At 40.9% G+C, this 17,233-nt stretch overlaps 1 protein-coding gene across 1 annotated transcript; it reads left to right on the forward strand.

Annotated features, from left to right (window-relative positions):
• The first annotated feature begins 1,385 nt into the window (after window positions 1-1,385).
• On the forward strand, window positions 1,386-17,031 carry LOC111228843 (nuclear receptor ROR-beta-like). The gene is made up of 10 exons (XM_022754930.1): window positions 1,386-1,821; window positions 8,841-8,926; window positions 9,037-9,178; window positions 9,663-10,193; window positions 11,507-11,628; window positions 11,903-12,035; window positions 12,572-12,679; window positions 13,463-13,573; window positions 14,234-14,346; window positions 14,436-17,031. Exons 1-10 carry the CDS (start codon window positions 1,815-1,817, stop codon window positions 14,595-14,597), a joined length of 1,515 nt encoding a protein of 504 aa, XP_022610651.1. The 5' UTR covers window positions 1,386-1,814; the 3' UTR covers window positions 14,598-17,031.
• The last annotated feature ends 202 nt before the right edge of the window (window positions 17,032-17,233 follow it).

Here is a 17,233-nt window from a genome sequence, read left to right on the forward strand (position 1 = left end):
GGCTGCTCCACTAACCTAGTTTGAGTAATCTCTGCCTTCATGCTGTTTCATAACATCGCCGCCAGAACATTGCATCATAAGGCCACCCGCTACAGCACCCCCACCCCCCAAGAACCCACCCACCCACGTCCCAATCAGCGCCGACAGTCACACACTGTCCAAAGTACACATTTACATCAGAATCTGCATCCTTTCTTCATTCATTAATGAAACCAATGAAGAATAGCTGTACATTTACTTAAAAAAAAAAGCACAACATATCCAAAGAAAGAGATAATTCATATGGGCAAAAATAACATTTTGCACATTTGCTGAAAAAAAAAGGCAAACAAACAGTGTGGCTAAAATGCAAATACATACACAAAAGTTACATAAATGAGCTGCAACTATTACAGCAATAATCCTGTGATATGTTCCTGCATGTCCAGGACAGAAACAGGAACCAGACAGCTGTGAATCAAACCTTGTGAGGTCACTGGGTGTAAACTCTGGAGCAACTCTACTCCACAGAGGATAAGTTGAAAGATGGTGAGCAATCATTGGGAAAGCAGCCTATTCTTCCCAGCGCAGGCGAGCATACTCAGGAACAAAGCTCATTTGACTGCACAAGCTCAAATAAAATATTTTACAGGTCCACAGGGTCAATGCAGCGACTCCATATTGTATATTTACTACCTATAAAACTAAACTCACTTTTTTTGCAGCAGCAGCAGCAGCACAGGTGTTCCTCTTTGTTAACAGCACAAGGACTATTCAAGGTGTCACAAGTGACAAACAGTCCCACTGAAGAAATAACGTCTCCTTTCATGCTGCTATAGGGCTGCAACTAACAAATATTTTCTTTATGGATCAACTGATTAATCGATGATCAGCTGCTGATATTTTTGAAAGATTTCTTTCACTGAAAAGGAACATTTGTGGAAGCTCTCTCAGGCCAGATGATTACATAAAGTCATCCAAGTCAACACCATTAAGGCAAATACAGAAAAAGACTCATTAAATAAGGTGTCAGCTCTCTGGTAAACAAAGAACCAGTCAGATAGCTTCTTGCTACCTGGTTTTTACCTAATCAGACAAATATGAACCACAATGAGAGGTTCACAGGCTACATTCTGCACCATTACAGCAACTGTTGTCAAGTCAGGGGAAGTGGCAGAGAGCAGTAAATGTATGTCTGTTTAAAAGAGGAACTGATTGTGGGTTTGATTACCTTCCTATCACCTAGTGTACGCGGCAATCTTTTATTTCTCACCCATGATCATCACTGTGCGTGAGTAAGAAGTGAGCAGTAGTCAATCATTTGCCCAGCCACCTTAAACTCGCTCCCGACGGCGCGCCCCCGCGAGAGCTCTGAGAGGAGCTGACGGCAGTGAGATCATGTGAGAGTCCACGCTTGGAGAAAGTAGGTTAGCAGGGTAGACTGAGAGGAAAGCAGGCGGAGAGTCACAGCGCGGAGGGGGGGCTGCCGAAACAGCGCTCGTTCACCGTGGGACTATTCTGTCAAAAAAGTTGAGCCAAATCTATTCGTCAGTGCGCCGAGACGATTACGATGCGATCCAAAGCGACTTTCTTCACTCTTTCATTTTGCTCGGACTTGACCGAGCGATAAAGGAAAAGAGTTTCGGGTAGTTTTTTTCCCCCCGGTTTTTTTTTTGGTCGTGCTTTACGAGAGCTGTCTGCAGCCGGGACGAAGTTAATATTGACAGAGCCAGTGTACTCTGGCTCCTGCGCTTTATTCTGCTCTATCCTGTCACCTACAGTTGCCACATGTAGTCGAGTTTTCACCGTCCTGCCTAGAAAAAGAAAACATCAAAATGAGAGGTAAGTTGCTTTATGTCATTATTGCATCTTTTAGTTGAACTTGGGAAACGTCGCAGTGTGTGTGTGTGTGTGTTTTTGGTTTGTTTTTTTTGACCGGGCTGGAACGGCCACATGTGTGAACACAGGGACCTGAGTGCCTGTTTTCCTCCCAGTGCGCATTAATCCCTCATGACTGGATTATCGTTGCACGAAGCTCAAGGCTGCACGTTGCACACTCAAGTTCAGCATGCAGTGAGAAAGAGCTGGAGGCATGGTGTTCATGACAATCAACTTGACCAGTTTGTAATTCTGTTTTTAAAAAAATCATCTTTCAAGTCTGTTTACAGTGAGGTCGGAACAAGGTTTCAATAGTGCACATGCGTAGTTGTGCTTTATATTTCATCTCGGGGATAAATCTGTCCGTTTCTGAAAAAATGTGAGTCGTATCGCACCTGGGAGCCCTTCTGCAAATTTTGCCAGAGGATCCATGTTAGAGTTATGCAATAAAGAGAGGGCGGGGCATGAGGGGAGGTTGTTGTTAACCAAAACTAGAATTATGTAATCGAGATGTTATTCGATCTTATCAGGTTTCTTATCAGGTGAATTAAAAACAAAAATAAAGAAACGTTTGCACCATTCGCTTTAAAGAATAATAGCTATTTTTCTGATATTCATTGGCACATAATCATCTAATTTCGCATTATTTTATATTTTGAAAAAAAAAAACAGTCCTGAAGATGCCTGAAAACTTTTTATCTGTACTGGTGATTTTTACAAGATGAATCTAAGCAATGCTGGTGTAGTTGTGGTGTTGTTGTGATGTGATGACTGTGCCAGCATGGCCGACTGTGTGAGTGTACAGAGGGAGAGGGACCTGGCTGTTCCACTGACCTAGTTATGTCACCCAACATTATACAGCATTGGTAGCGGAGGGAGGGGGGAGCGGCTCTGGGAAGCGCCCGGCCGCCGGACGTGCAGCGTGTGCGGTTACAGGCGTTCGGTGACGGGCGTCCTACAACGTGTCACTCCCTGACACAGGCTGAGCTTGAACTTGGGGAGTGGGGGAGCAGATGACTGTCATTGTCAAGGCAGGCTGTTTGTGGCTACCGGCTATAGCCTGTGAGGTCCAAAATTACGGATAATTAAAAATTCAAATGATTACAAATAGGCCTCAAATGTAATGTAGGCAACATGGAAGTTATGATGAAATATATATGTTTATATTCTGGAAAGAGATTTGTCATGTGCATGTATTACATTCACAATGTGGTTACTGTAACCTCTGCAAATACTAACTGAGACTAATCAACTTGCAGCAATTTCAGCTTCACATGTACAGATTTTTAAACAAGCCACTTCTTATTGTTTGCTAATGTTTGGGTTCACTGGGTTTTTGGTCTGAACAAGGTCAACATTATAATCTTTTATTGTGAAGGACAGGAGATTAGGTATAAGTCGTTTTTTTTTTTGTTTTTTTTTTGGTAGGGGAGGAAAGAGATTATGTTTTGCAGTAAAAAAGAGGGAGGGAAGGCGAAGCAGAGGGGGCCTCTTGTGGAGGGAGGTTCCCTTTCTGGCAGGATATCCAAATGTAAACAAACCCTTTCTTAGCCCATTGCACTGAAAATGTAGGTTAGTCGCCCAGCCTATGGTTTGTTCAGCAGAAAAGCACATCAGCATTTTTATCCGTTTGAACATGCTCGTGAATATTTGTAATCACAATCACTTTAGTCCAAATTGTTGAGTCATTCCAGTAGTTTTGGCATGTTGGCAGACTTTTACAAGCCTGTTGTGATGTCTCGACCTCTAACACTTCCTCTGGCATATTGCACAGGATAGAAGAGTGCGCTTTATTTAGTAAATGTAAACATAGTGAGAGATCATAGGACTCATGTCATACACTGACACTGGCTAGAGGAGGCCTATGAAATTCTTAGCTCTGTTATAATCTCCCCCTCTGTGGGCCTCAGCTTGGCCTCCACTGGTATTTGCATCTTTTAAAATAGAGCCTATTGATTTGAATGCACCAGCAGCCTTAGACCCATGTTGTATATATGTATTTAGTCTATGTTGAGTCTCAGCACCGTTGTTCTGTTGCAAATAGGACTATCCTTAGAGGGTGATATTAAAGTATTTTCTGAGAGTTGTGTGTTAGAGTGTGTGCTACAATGTATAAAGTGTAATCAGCAAGACAGTTGCCTTCCTGGATTCAGCCAGGAGGTGTGGAAACCAACAAGGTTTTGTTCTGTCATCTGAGGATATAATAGAGTTAACATAAGAGTTAATGAAATAATGTGGAAATTCAAATAATTCAAATAATATGGAAAAACACTCCCATTGTTGAACAACAATGACGTCCACAATGGGTTGTTGTGATATAGCTCTGTGCTGCACTGTAAGCCTACGCCCAACTGCGAGGCATGACACAACAAGTGCCTCAGCACTGCTAATATGTCTAGAGCTCAAGTACAGGGCTCCCACCTCCTGCTGAGTGCGTCCTCTCTCGCCGTCAGTCATTCGTAAGAGCAGGTAATGAAAAAAATGACACCACTGAGCCCCGAGTCAATCTGTTGCTCGGTGGCAGTTTGTAGCAGTCTGCACATTATTGTGGCGTAGGTAATACAGCAACACGAACAAACTGTACTTGTGTGAAAAACTGTCTGTTAAATTTTAAAATGGAGAAGTGGTGTGCGGTTGGTTTCTGCACATATTTGACTGTAAACATGCGGTGGGTCGAAATTAATTTATCTCTCTTTGTCCAGCTACTGACACACTGACACAATGACTGTTTTGGCAGGAGGCTGCAGTTGGAGAATTATTGGCTGTTTGTTCCACATTATATGCGGAGAACTGAACTATTGGTAGCACAAAGTCAGTGATTTTTCTCTGCCTCTCCCTGCCCCACCCGTACTGAATTAAGCTTTTGCAGAGATAACACAGTTACACATTTAGCTGGCTGATAAACACACTGGGGCCAACGTTTTTGTAGCTGAGCTGTTAAAAGTGTCTGCTCTCGGTTTATTTGGTGAAAAGGCTTGGGTGTGCCACACAAATTAGCTGTCCTACTGCTCAAACACCTTTCTTTGTTTGCCATACGTGTAATTTCACCTCATTTACTGCATCCCCTGCTAACATTTTGTAAGTTACTGTGTCAGTGGGCAATAAATGTGAAGTGCTGCATTTAGTTGTCATGCAACATGTTGGCAAAAAGCAGAGCTGGTATTGATGGTCTTGGAATGCTGGCGCTCTCTGGAGTGTTAAAGGTCAGATGCCTCCGACTGGCGTTTTACCACAGGTCAACAATGATAGTCAGGGTTAAAGGTAAATGTTGCTTTAACATTAGTGTGGCTACTGCTGTAGTAAGCTTATTTTCACTGGGCATTGACCTCATAACAATGCTGTTTTTGCTGATTAGCCAGTTAATCGATTTGTAGATATACAGAATAGAAATTGCTAACTTTTTTGATAGCAAAAATACATTGGTTCCACCCTCTCATATGTGCATATAAGGTGGTTTTCTTATACTTATATGATAGTAAACAGATTACCTTTGGGTTGTAGACAGTTGGTCCAAAGTTTGAATATGTTGTATGTTTCTCTTCAGAGTAAATAATGTGTCAATTAATCAAGAAAGAAACAGATAAGAGTACTCAATAACTGAAGTAATTGTTGGCTACAGCTCTAGTTTTTTGTCTCTACTGGCTCAGTGAGGTATCCAAGATATCCCTATTAATTTTCTGGGCTTATTAATTCTTTGTATGTAGGTAACTGGTTTAACTGCACAGTAATTTTTCATTTACCAGATTATAAATGAGAAAATCACATCAGATAAGGGAACATTAGGGAGATGAATCTGGGTTCACTGTCTCTGGGTTGTGTCTGCATATGTGAGAGTCAGTTAGAGAAGGGGAGTGAGAAAGCATGTAGCCTATGAGTGGTTGTAGCAACAGCGGTGGGTGGCTGGGCATCTGTGTAATTCTGGCTCTCAGCACAGGACAAGAATAGAACGGGTTGAAGCAGAAGCTCAATATCGAAGACCAGGGAGAGGGGTGGGGGCTGAATAGCTGACATTCAAGTTCAGAGTTTGTCTGCTTTGAGTGGACTGTAGCCAGGTACAGTAGGGGCTGTGACAGTCAAATTAAACGTGGTTTCTCACTAATAACACAGCACAGTGTTTGATTAATGCATATAAATCACTCTATACAGAAATAGACTTATGAGAAATTGGGTGAAGATCTCTGTTGCGTAGTAACTGAATTGGTAAGTGCAGTTTTTCCAGGCTCATCATCATTGTCTCTCATGGTTTAATGTTGCTGTTATGTAACAAAGCTAATTTTCTAATGCTGTTATGAGCCTTCAGAGAAATATTTATTGAGGAAGTCTAAGCATTTTTCAATTCCACCTTAAAACTGGTCTGCGGAGAGACGGGATCGCGCCTGCCTCCCTCCCTCCCTCCCTCTCCCCCTGCAGTGGGAAAGTGTGTCAGTAGGACAGAATGTCCACATGGGCTGACAGGCTACAGCGCCGGAGTGACGGATGACTCAGCCAATACCAAGGAGGCTAGAACGCCGCTCAGCCAGTGGGAAAGGGAGAGTCTGAGGAGGGCGGGGTCTCAGTGTTGCTAGAGTGAGCCCGCTGAATGAGTGTTGTGAGGAATGCTCACAGACAGGAGTTATATAATCGAGAGATGAGGGAGGGGTGGAGGGGAACCTGAGAGAAAGGGAGGGAGGGAGATATTTTTCCATTGCATGCCTGCAGCTGCCCTGATCAGTTGGAGTATTTTAGTAACAGTTTCAGAGGGGAGACAGCCGACTGTGTCATTAAAGGGGAAAAGGGGTGGAAAGTTGTGTTTTCCAGTACCTAAGAGAGCAACAATTCCTCCTCAATCACCAAGTGGTTTTCCGTACATCGTCCCAACACAAGCAGTACAAATACTGACTTTTATAAATAGGTCTAAAGATTGCACAGACAGCAAGGCTAAACAGCAACTATCTTATGATATAGCTGTTGTTGTTTTTTGCTCGGTGAAGAACGAAGGAGTCTTTGTGTATGTGTCATATGTGCAAATGTCATGTGATTCCATGTCTGTTTGTGTACTCTGTTCTCTCATGGGGGCCACATGCAGGGTGCAGACAAACACAGTTCATGGCAAGTTATCTTCTCTTGTACTGTGTGTACTCACTGTAGGACAGTTTGTCTGTAAGGTTGTTGCCATCAATAGAAAAAAAAAAAAAAAATTATGTGACTTAATTGATGCTACGCTGTTAAATTCTGTACTTTGCACCACATGCTGGCGGGAAGAACAGGATCTGAGTCATGCAGTGACCTGTTTAATCTTCTAAAAATGTGTTAATAATTATCTAAGAACAAGAACAAAACAGGATTTACATGGTGTAAGTCATGTTAATTAATCATGTGTCATACCAAACAATACAGCAAAGTTGAGAGGTCATAAAGCATAAAAGAGAAAGGAGGGACAAAATACACTGACAAATAGTTAAAGATCAGTGATATAGGTTATGTCAAAGGCCTCCAGATGAAAGTAAGTACTGCTTTTTGTTAGCGTGTGATTTACAGAAAGGGAGTTTCACAAAATGATCGCCCCTGGTAATGCAGCATATTTGAACCAGGACTGACCTTAGGATCACAGACTGCACTCAGACTCAAAGAGGACTAACATAAAGTATAACTTTGTGTCTGAAGCCTATAACTTTGTCAGTGAAATGTTAAATTCAAATCTGAAACCCAGGGGCTCCCACAGAAGGGAGGCAAGGATATGTGTAACATAACAACTGATTGAAATAGAAGTTGTCAAAAGCCTTGCAGCTGCATTTTGTATCAGCAGGAGACAGGAGATGGCCTTCTTATTGAGCCCTGAGTACAAAGAGAAACAGCCGTCTGACTGTGATGAGATAAAAGCATGGGCAACCTTTTCAAGGAATACAGGAGACACAAAGAACCTTATTTTGGCCAAGGTTTATAGCTGGAGAAAACATGATAGCACAACATCAATGGCCTGCAAAAGAGAGTGCCAAAAATCATAACTGAAATATGGTTGGTTTGTGTTGCAGTGATGGAGAAGCTGCCAGGATTTAACTGTAAAACGCTGATTGCATTTCAGGGATGCAAAATAAAAGATTTTATGCCTTTTAAGCAAGAAGAAATTCTGTTCTATCTCACACTTAAATCAAAGAAACAATATTTAACACATCGGAATTTGACTAATTAGTCAGGTTTAGATGGTACTTACTTTATATTATGGCTCATATGTTTATGGACAGTATGTCCAAAGTGCTACAAATAAATGGCAAGTATTAAGGGACACAAAAATTGCTACTGGTAACACAAGAAGAGATAGAGGCTAAAGAGGAAGAGGCCCTTCCAAACACAACAGTACATTTCAAACTCTTCACTCAACAAGACTGATAAATATAACCCAGTGAGATGTTTCAAAAGCATGCAGGGCTCAGATCGAGGAGGTTTTTCATCTCCACAATTAGCAGTGATCAGTATAAGTTTATAAGTATAAGTATAAGAATTAGCAGTGATCAGTATAAGTTTATAAGTATAAGTATAAGAATTAGCAGTGATCAGTATAAGTTTATAAGTATAAGTATAAGAATTAGCAGTGATCAGTATAAGTTTATAAGTATAAGTATAAGTTGAGAACAGTTTTAGTGCTGCTCAAAAATGTTTTTTCATAAAGAAAGTTTTACAAAATCTTGGATAAACTCAGTAGTTCAGACAAATCCCACTGGCTCCCGTTACAATGAAGCAGGCACTAAATATATGCCAAATATGGGCTTCTGTAAACGCGTGTGTTATGTCTGAATGAATGTATCATGTTACTTAATGTTGTGTTAGTGGTTTGTTATTAAATATTTTTGGCAACCTTCCACAGTATGACTCAGTGTTGTCGAAGAAGCCAAAGACGCACTGCAGCACCTTACTAAGCAGATGTTGAAGCTTTTCTACGTTCATTTGAGACACATTATGCAGCAGCTTTCTGACCTCTCTCGTCACTGTTGTTTTTGGTCCTGCAGCTCAGATCGAGGTCATCCCCTGTAAGATCTGTGGGGACAAGTCCTCAGGAATCCACTACGGAGTCATCACCTGCGAAGGCTGCAAGGTGAGGAGGAAACACGGAGTCAACCAGGCTACCAAACTTTAATCAACCGGTTTTATTTAAAATGTGCAGCCATTTACAGTACTTGTATGTGTGTGTTTGTGCGTGTCTAGGGTTTCTTTCGTCGCAGCCAGCAGAACAATGCCATGTACTCTTGTTCCCGCCAGAGGAACTGCCTGATTGACCGTACAAACCGTAACCGTTGCCAGCACTGTCGCCTACAGAAGTGTCTGGCTTTGGGCATGAGCAGAGATGGTAAACACATGAAGACACACTTCCTTAAACCATGACTTTCAGTGGTAAACTTAAAAATGTGCCACAGCTGAGTTTGGTTAAGGGAGCAGATATGTATTTCTCCAGTGCAGCCTGGTGCATGCGTGCCCTTAATTTAATGCAGTAATGTTTCACATCAGCTGTCGTAACAGGGCTCACCACTTGTTCCCCTCTTCTGTAGACTGCAGAGAGAAAACAAATACAGTATGTAGACTGAAGAGGTGATCAAGTGTCATCATGCAAACTGGATATAGGGACTGGAACATACAGTACTTGTGGATAAGGTGGCAGAAGGAATCTATGTGAGCCAGAAGTATCTTACAATTAGATAACAGCTACAGATGTGAAATTTGTAGTTTGGGAATAGAAAAATTCCAATATCTATGCACAAATGCTAAAAAAAAGAATATTTCATTTGTTCTTGTCCATTTGTCTACTATAATGAAATGTATTTTCTCTCTCGCAGCTGTGAAGTTCGGTCGTATGTCAAAGAAGCAGCGTGATAGCCTCTACGCTGAAGTTCAGAAGCACCAGAAGTCCCAGGAGTGTGTGGGCACTGGAGGCGGGGGCTCTACAGCTCTGTCCTTACCCAGGGAGGATGGAGTCTGTGGAGGTAGCGGGGAGGATGGTGAAGAGGGTCTGAGCCGTTCCTACAGCAGCGGGGGCTCCAGCTCCACCCTAAGCGACCTGGATGACATCGCAGCGCTGCCTGACCTGTTTGATCTTCCCCTGACCCCCGAGGAGGCCAGCGAGTACTGCAGCCTGGAGCTGCTCGGAGGAGGTGGAGGAGCCAGCACCGGGAACACCTCCAACTCATCGTCCTCTTCATCTTCTTCCTCATCCTTGTCCAATCAGAATTCCCCGCAGCAGACTGTACTGGACGGGGCAGACGGCAACGGGATACAGCTCCTGCATACACACTCTCACACACATCTGCTGGGACACACACATGCACTGCTGGACCATCTGCCTGATGACTGCTCTATAACAGACCTTGGTGAGTATTAACAATGTAGTATCACAAATAATTTATTTTTCTGTTCACACCTTACTCAAACAAACAGTGTGTTGCAAAGTGTATTAGAAAAGCCTGAATTCTTTAGCAACTGAAGAGAGAATCAGGAGTTTACTTGATACAAGATATTATGTGAGACAGGCATTCATTATATATTTCGTCATAATGCTCCAATCTTTCATTTCCTGCTGCATGCTCTTAATCCTAAATTAACACTTCTTTAAAATGGTTCACATTAAATCAGTTTTAGCAGCTCAGGGACCATTAACCATTTTATTGTGAAACTGCAAGTGAGTTTGATAACAGCAGTGTACATCACTAAAACAAGGCAAAGCAGAATAGATCATAATTAATACATCAATGGGTAATAACAGTATTTCTTGTAAAGAGAGTGTCATGTGTAGCGGTACTGTTGAACAAACTGCTATATAAATGTAAAACAGATAGTGGTGATTTTGTCTTTTTTTCCACATGACCATTATCTGAGTACTTGTTTTTAATCATTTACAGTAAATTATTAGCAGTGCAAAACAAGGTCAAATAATAAAGTAAATCAAACTAAATGGAATATAATTTCAAAAAGCAAAATGAATTCAGTGAAAAACAAAGATAAAGCACAAGGACATATCTGAACAGTTTGGAAAAAAAAAATACATGGCAGATAGAACAGCAAAACAGGACAAGGACGAGATTAAACAGGCAAAACAAACAAGGAGGAAACAAGCAATAAGAAATAGGCAGGAGATGTGCACTAGTAGCAGCTCATCTAAAAACGAGCAGATGAAGGGATGAGGGTGTAGTGGTATTTGTAGCGGTATAGAGGCAAAGGCCTTTATAGAGATGGTGTCTCTAGAGACGTTGAGGAGGAATGCAATTGTATTTTATTTTACATCTTTATGGTTGCTGGCAACAACAAACTAGAAGGAGGCTTTGAAAAGGGCTCTGGGGACTTTTAAAAGAAGCAGTGAGTAAATATTGTGTCTGCTGCAGGAGATGGAGAACATCCTAACTTCTGCAGAAATAAGATGAGCTGATGATGAGCCAGCAGCACTCAGTCTTGTCGGGGGGGGGGGCGTTACAGCAGAGTGTTGCAAAGCATCTAGTTTGTAATTCAAGGTCACACTGCCATGATCTGTGGATATGTAAACAACCACTGTTACACTCCACTGCTCTCTCTCTCGCTCTCTCTCTCTCTCTCTCTCTCTCTCTCTCTGTCTCTCTGACGCACAAACTGCTACCACCATAAATAATGTGAGTGAGAGAGCACTGACGTATGTGCTTGTTTTGTTTCACAGAGCGCATCACTCAGAGTATCGTTAAGTCTCACTTGGAGACGTGTCAGTACAGCGCTGAAGACATGAAGAGATTCACCTGGGTACAATACACACCAGAGGAAACACGTGCTTTTCAGAACAAGGTACAGAATGAGGACTATAGGTGTTCAGTCTTCTGTCATCACAATCATTTGTTTATTTATTGCAAATTTATCAGTAATGGATCAGAAGGACTCATTTGCTTTCAGCCTAAACAAGGCCCTCTGCTCCAGATAATTTTATCAATACTGAAATAAAATATCTGTTTGGTCAGTGGAAGTACTAAATCTGATCTGATCTCAAACAACTCATTTATGTTAAAGTAATGTTAATGGGTTTGTAATACTCAAATGTTTAATTTGTGTGTCTGTCTTTTAGTCAGCTGAGTGGATGTGGCAGCAGTGTGCACACCACATCACCAACGCCATCCAGTATGTGGTGGAGTTTGCCAAACGCATTGCTGGCTTCATGGACCTGTGCCAGAATGATCAGATTATATTGCTGAAAGCAGGTCAGTGTACAGTCTAACAATGCTCAAATCTCAAATACTTCACTAACAGAGTTCATTCTTCCAAAGTAAACTGTCTGAAACTTGCTAACTTTAGTTCCTTCATGTTTTTTTTGTCTCCAAACTTCTACCTTTGCCCCTTTTTTTTATTTTTACCATTCCATCCAACAAATGACATACACCTGGCTCAAACACTGTGGAGAACCACACAATTCTGGAAACAATATTTGCAATTATTTTCTGCATCTGCTCAACACATATCTGTGACATAAAATGCATATATTTGACAATTTGTTTACTCTGTAAATGTTTTGAACTTTAAAAAAAACAAACTGTTGTTATCCTGTTGATTTTTTTAATGGTTCATAAACATCTTATATATGCTGTGCACCAATCTGGGTCAAAATTATTTACATTTTGTTGTGTGTTTTGTGCATGTTGGAGTATCCTGGACCTTTTCTGTCCCTTCCTCTTTACTCTTCTCTCTCCATCTCCCCATCTCTCCATGTCTTTGCCTCTATCTATGGCTACTATTTCAGGCTGCCTGGAGGTCCTGCTGATACGTATGTGCCGGGCTTTCAACGTCAACAACAGCACCATTTTCTTCAATGGGAAGTTTGCTTCGCCTCAGTTCTTCAAAGCACTTGGTGAGGATCATATGGGAAGGTAGTCGTAGCTGAAGCTCTAAAACGTTCGGATAATTGACAGAGTCACACATTAAAGCATCTTATGTTTCTTATGTCTTTTGTAAGTTTGACACACACTGTGCAATAATTAACTTAGCTGCGCTCCCACTGTTCTCAATCCATTATTGACAGCTTGCAGAGAAGCCTCTGCACCGATCGCACCACAATTCATTATTTTAAATTAAATAACTGCGGTAATTCTTCTTCAAATGTTTCTTAAAGAGGGTCATTTCAGTTTCAGTCTTGTTAACAGCAGTTTGTTAAAGCTAGAGATGACTTTGAGAAGAAATAATTGAAAGTATCCTGCTAGATGTTGCTTTTCAATTTCTAGAGCAATTTGCCTCTTTAGTACCACCAACTGTAACAATACACCCTAATGGAGAGAGTGAAAACAAACACCATTAAACACAACAGTAAACACAACAGCAAACATTAGCCAAGATGTATAATTTAAAATGATGGATTATGTCAGTCAGCACAACAGTATTTCGCTGTGAGCTGTTTTTAATTGATTTTGAAAAACACTGAGAAGTTATTTCTGAGACATCAGACAGACATTAATGACATTAAGAAAAACTTGTTTAATTTAATTGTGGGAACTTTCACTGGAGGCCACCATTGATCAGTCTTGTCAGACTGTCAACCCTCTCGGGTATCTCCCGCATCAAACAGGAGTTGTTGTTGTGGTTGGAGTTGTTGGAGTTGTTGTGTCAGTTCATTAAACAATGTCCTGCATTCTTGCAGGTTGTGATGATCTGGTCAGTGCAGTGTTTGACCTTGGAAAAGGACTCTGCCGTCTACAGCTATCTGACGAAGAGATGGCTCTGTTTAGTGCTGCTGTCCTTCTATCCCCTGGTGATTATTCTTCTATTTCTCTTTTTTGCACACATCCACAATCACGAAGACAAACATGTTCAAGAGGAAGTGCTTATTCTGCTGCAGAATAATAATAGAGGTGTATTCAGTGCCGCACTGACATTGTGTAATGAGTGTAGGATACCTATTCTCAACATAAACATTCGACACAATAAACTTTTTGTTGCAGATGTCTTACATATGAATGTTTCAGTTTATTATTGCAGTTTATTTATCAGATTTCTTTGAAAAATTATTTTACATTATAAAACTGGTCATTTTCCCCCATGTGTCATATCAGCAGTACATATCAGTCTGTGCTTCACATTTCTGAATAGCCAGTTTTAGAGTGCATGGCTGTGCAGCCAAACATTTTTCATACTCACAGAATGTAATTTTAAAATTTGGAGATTCCGAAGTTTCCAAACATACCAAATATTACATCCAATATATTTTCATTTGACTGACTGGTGCCACCCAAAGAGAAATGTCTTTGTTCGAATATTTCACTCACATCATATTGCGTCAATCGAGAGCTTACACAGAATACACTCCGTCAGACAGCATGGAGTAAAATGATTTTACCAACCTTAAAGCTACTTAAGGAGAAATAAACTGAGCAAACTGTATGTTAAGGGGTTAATATTTTCTTCCCTGTAGATCGACCCTGGCTGACAGAAGGCCAAAAGGTTCAGAAACTCCAGGAGAAAGTCTACCTGGCTCTGCAGCACAGTCTACATAAGAGCGGTGCTTCTGATGAGAAACTGGACAAGGTAAAGACAAACAGTCACATCTCTTCTTTAACACCTACAATTGTGTACACAAACAAAAATTTACCTTTATATCTCTTCTGTCCACACAGATGGTATCCAAGCTGCCCATAATGAAGTCCATCTGTAACCTCCACATTGATAAACTGGAGTTTTTCCGTTTGGTCCACCCAGAGACCGCCTACAGTTTCCCACCACTGTACCGGGAAGTGTTTGGCAGCGAAATGTCTCTGCCAGACTCCACCAACAGCTAGACAGACAGATAAACAAAGAAGAGAGATGGAGAGAGTGTATTAAGAGGTAGGGAAGCAAGAGGAGAGACAAAGAAGGATAGAGATGTTGAAGCTCAACAACCAGCAGTTAAGAGACAATCCAGGACTTTTAATACTCCGTCTCCCATGATCCCAAAGTAGTCCTCCACTTTCCCAGCAGGCAAAGCACCTTACACTACAGACCACACATGCTCATGGTCCTCTGCAAATTGTAGCATTAACAACAAGCGGATGGGCACCGTAATACTAACACAGCAGCCCACTTAGCATGTAACAGCTCCAAGCTCTAACACTTGTTTAAGATCAGATCCACTGTGGATCACCCAACCAGTTATGAATGTACCTCATGGATAAGCACCAGTGCACACACCAGAACCCAACAACAGTGAATGTACAACCCTGCCACTCTGAGACAGAGTTTTACACATAGTATTTGAATGAAGTTGTGATCAACAGGTCTCACTGTTAATACTGCTCAATATATCTCTCTATATTAAATACATCTCAGTATGGTACAGATTTGTATTCATACAGACAATATGCTTGTACTGACCATCACTTAGGGACCAAGATCATGAGTCATTTTCTCTGATATAGAAAGAAACACACAGATATATGACATGACTCATGGCTTAGGCTGACCTCCTTCATCAGCTGAGAACCAGTTTCACACACATTTAGACGGTGTTCGGTGCTGCCTTTTTGTAGGCTCTTGTAATGCAATGAGAAACCTCAGTCCCACACACCCCTTTCCTTGTAAATGCCACTTAGAGACAGGACAAGATGAAATTATCTTTAATTTATATACACATTTATAAACAAATATTTTAAATAAGAATGTAAATAGATGACTATATAAGTATATGGAGAGAGTTAGAATGTGTGTTCAGTTCAGTTCAGAGAGAAAGGGAGAGAAAAGTGGATCGTAAGATGTAGAGGACAAAAAAAGATGGATGCGTGAGGATAGCTGATTTTTTGGACTCAGATCTTTTTCTGGACTATTTTTCCTCTCCTGACAGTACTCTCAGGTTTCGGTGGCAACAACTCCCTCTTGCCATGACGGCAAACCCAGCTGGGTTAGGTGCAGTCATCACGCAAGCAATGGGGTGGACACTTGTTGCAGATACGACACAGCAGGGGAGGCAGTGTACCCAAACAAAGGCGAAAAAACTTTTCCATTGTCTTGCATTAAAACTGAGAGCTTTCAGTCTGCGCTGTTGCTGCTGTCTCCCTGCCTAAAGAGACAAGAGGACAAACAGGACACTACGGAACAGAGAAAGCAAGGCAAAAGATGACTTCATGAACTGTAAAATAAAAGGGGACACACAGCCCCCCCCCCCTTTCTAACCAGCAGTCAGAGGAATAGGTGTAATATAACTGTCTTTCATTCATAATGTTTCAGTTGGTTAAAGGCCGGGACGACGATGGTCCATAATATGTATCATAAACCCTCCCTGCTGGTTGGAGCAACTGTATTATTTTGTACATTTGCTGTTCCCCTCTCCTTTAGTCCTAAACCCAACACTTGTCTGAATACCAAGCACTTATACTTTCATCTTTCTCACTGGACACTAGTCTAAGGCCAGACAGAGCTACCAGCTGCCCCCCTGAGTTGGGCCTCAATGCCAGTAAGACTTAACAGTTTTCGGTCAATCTGTTTTATTATTTTAGTTTTTTTTTTTTCTACATCAGTTACACAAGGTCAGCCATACCTGTTTACATTTTTCATGTGCATAAATAACATGCTTTCTAAAGGTAGTAATAGCATTCAGATGATGATAATGTCTTACTTGGGGTGCTGTGAAGTTCTTGAGCAGAGTCTAAGGACCTGCTGTTTGCCGCTCAGGGAGCTAGCTGTGATCTCTTGTCCCTTTATTACCAGTGTCGTCTTTTAGCCTTGTACTCCTCACACCTTTGCACCTAAGATGAGACCCATAACCATAATCACTGTGGACGTAAGTTCTATTTTTGTGAATGTTACTCACAAAGTGTCAAAGCCCTTCCTGTTTGTCCTAATATTGTAACATTAAATTTAAGAGACATAGGAATTAAAAAGATAAAAAATAAATAAATCAGTTAGATTTAAAAATGGATTTCATTATTGGGATTTAATGTTTCTTTTGCTGTGATTTTCATTTATTTGTCAGTCTTTTATCCACCTTTTTCTTTACATGTCTCCACTTTTGTCTTGTAAAGTCAGTGATCTATTTTTTTTAATTGAAGAAAGATTAGGAAAAGTACAAACAAAAAACAATAGTTTGTCTCCCTTCTCTTTCCCTGTATGACAAAATGTACAAGAGGTATATTACTAGTCCAAGAGTAACTGAGTCACACAGCTCGATATATATTGTTGTCCAATGGGATACCTTATATGTGGTTTTAAGAATGTAATAAATTGTTTCTTTTTCTTTTGAAATGCTTCATTGAGTCTTATTTAGACTTGAATTTTGCTTTCATGTTGATGAACGTGATGAATGTATAATGTGTGTGTTGCATAATGTTGACCAATAGATCTCTCTAAAACCATCTGATCTTATATTATACTATGCATGCTGTATTCCTTTCATGCCACTAACTCAACTTGAACAATTCTTCTATTAATCGATTGACAAAAGATT

The sequence above is a fragment of the Seriola dumerili genome, unplaced genomic scaffold (assembly GCF_002260705.1).
Source record: "Seriola dumerili isolate Sdu_G_001 unplaced genomic scaffold, Sdu_1.0 BDQW01000226.1, whole genome shotgun sequence".
Classification (NCBI taxonomy): domain Eukaryota; kingdom Metazoa; phylum Chordata; class Actinopteri; order Carangiformes; family Carangidae; genus Seriola; species Seriola dumerili.

Bases quoted from the DNA above. Each gene is read 5' to 3' on its own strand.
- LOC111228843 (XM_022754930.1), top strand. The intron at 10,194-11,506 runs GTGAGTATTAAC...TTTGTTTCACAG, and splicing joins CTGCTCTATAACAGACCTTG to AGCGCATCACTCAGAGTATC. The intron at 13,574-14,233 runs GTGATTATTCTT...TCTTCCCTGTAG, and splicing joins TGCTGTCCTTCTATCCCCTG to ATCGACCCTGGCTGACAGAA.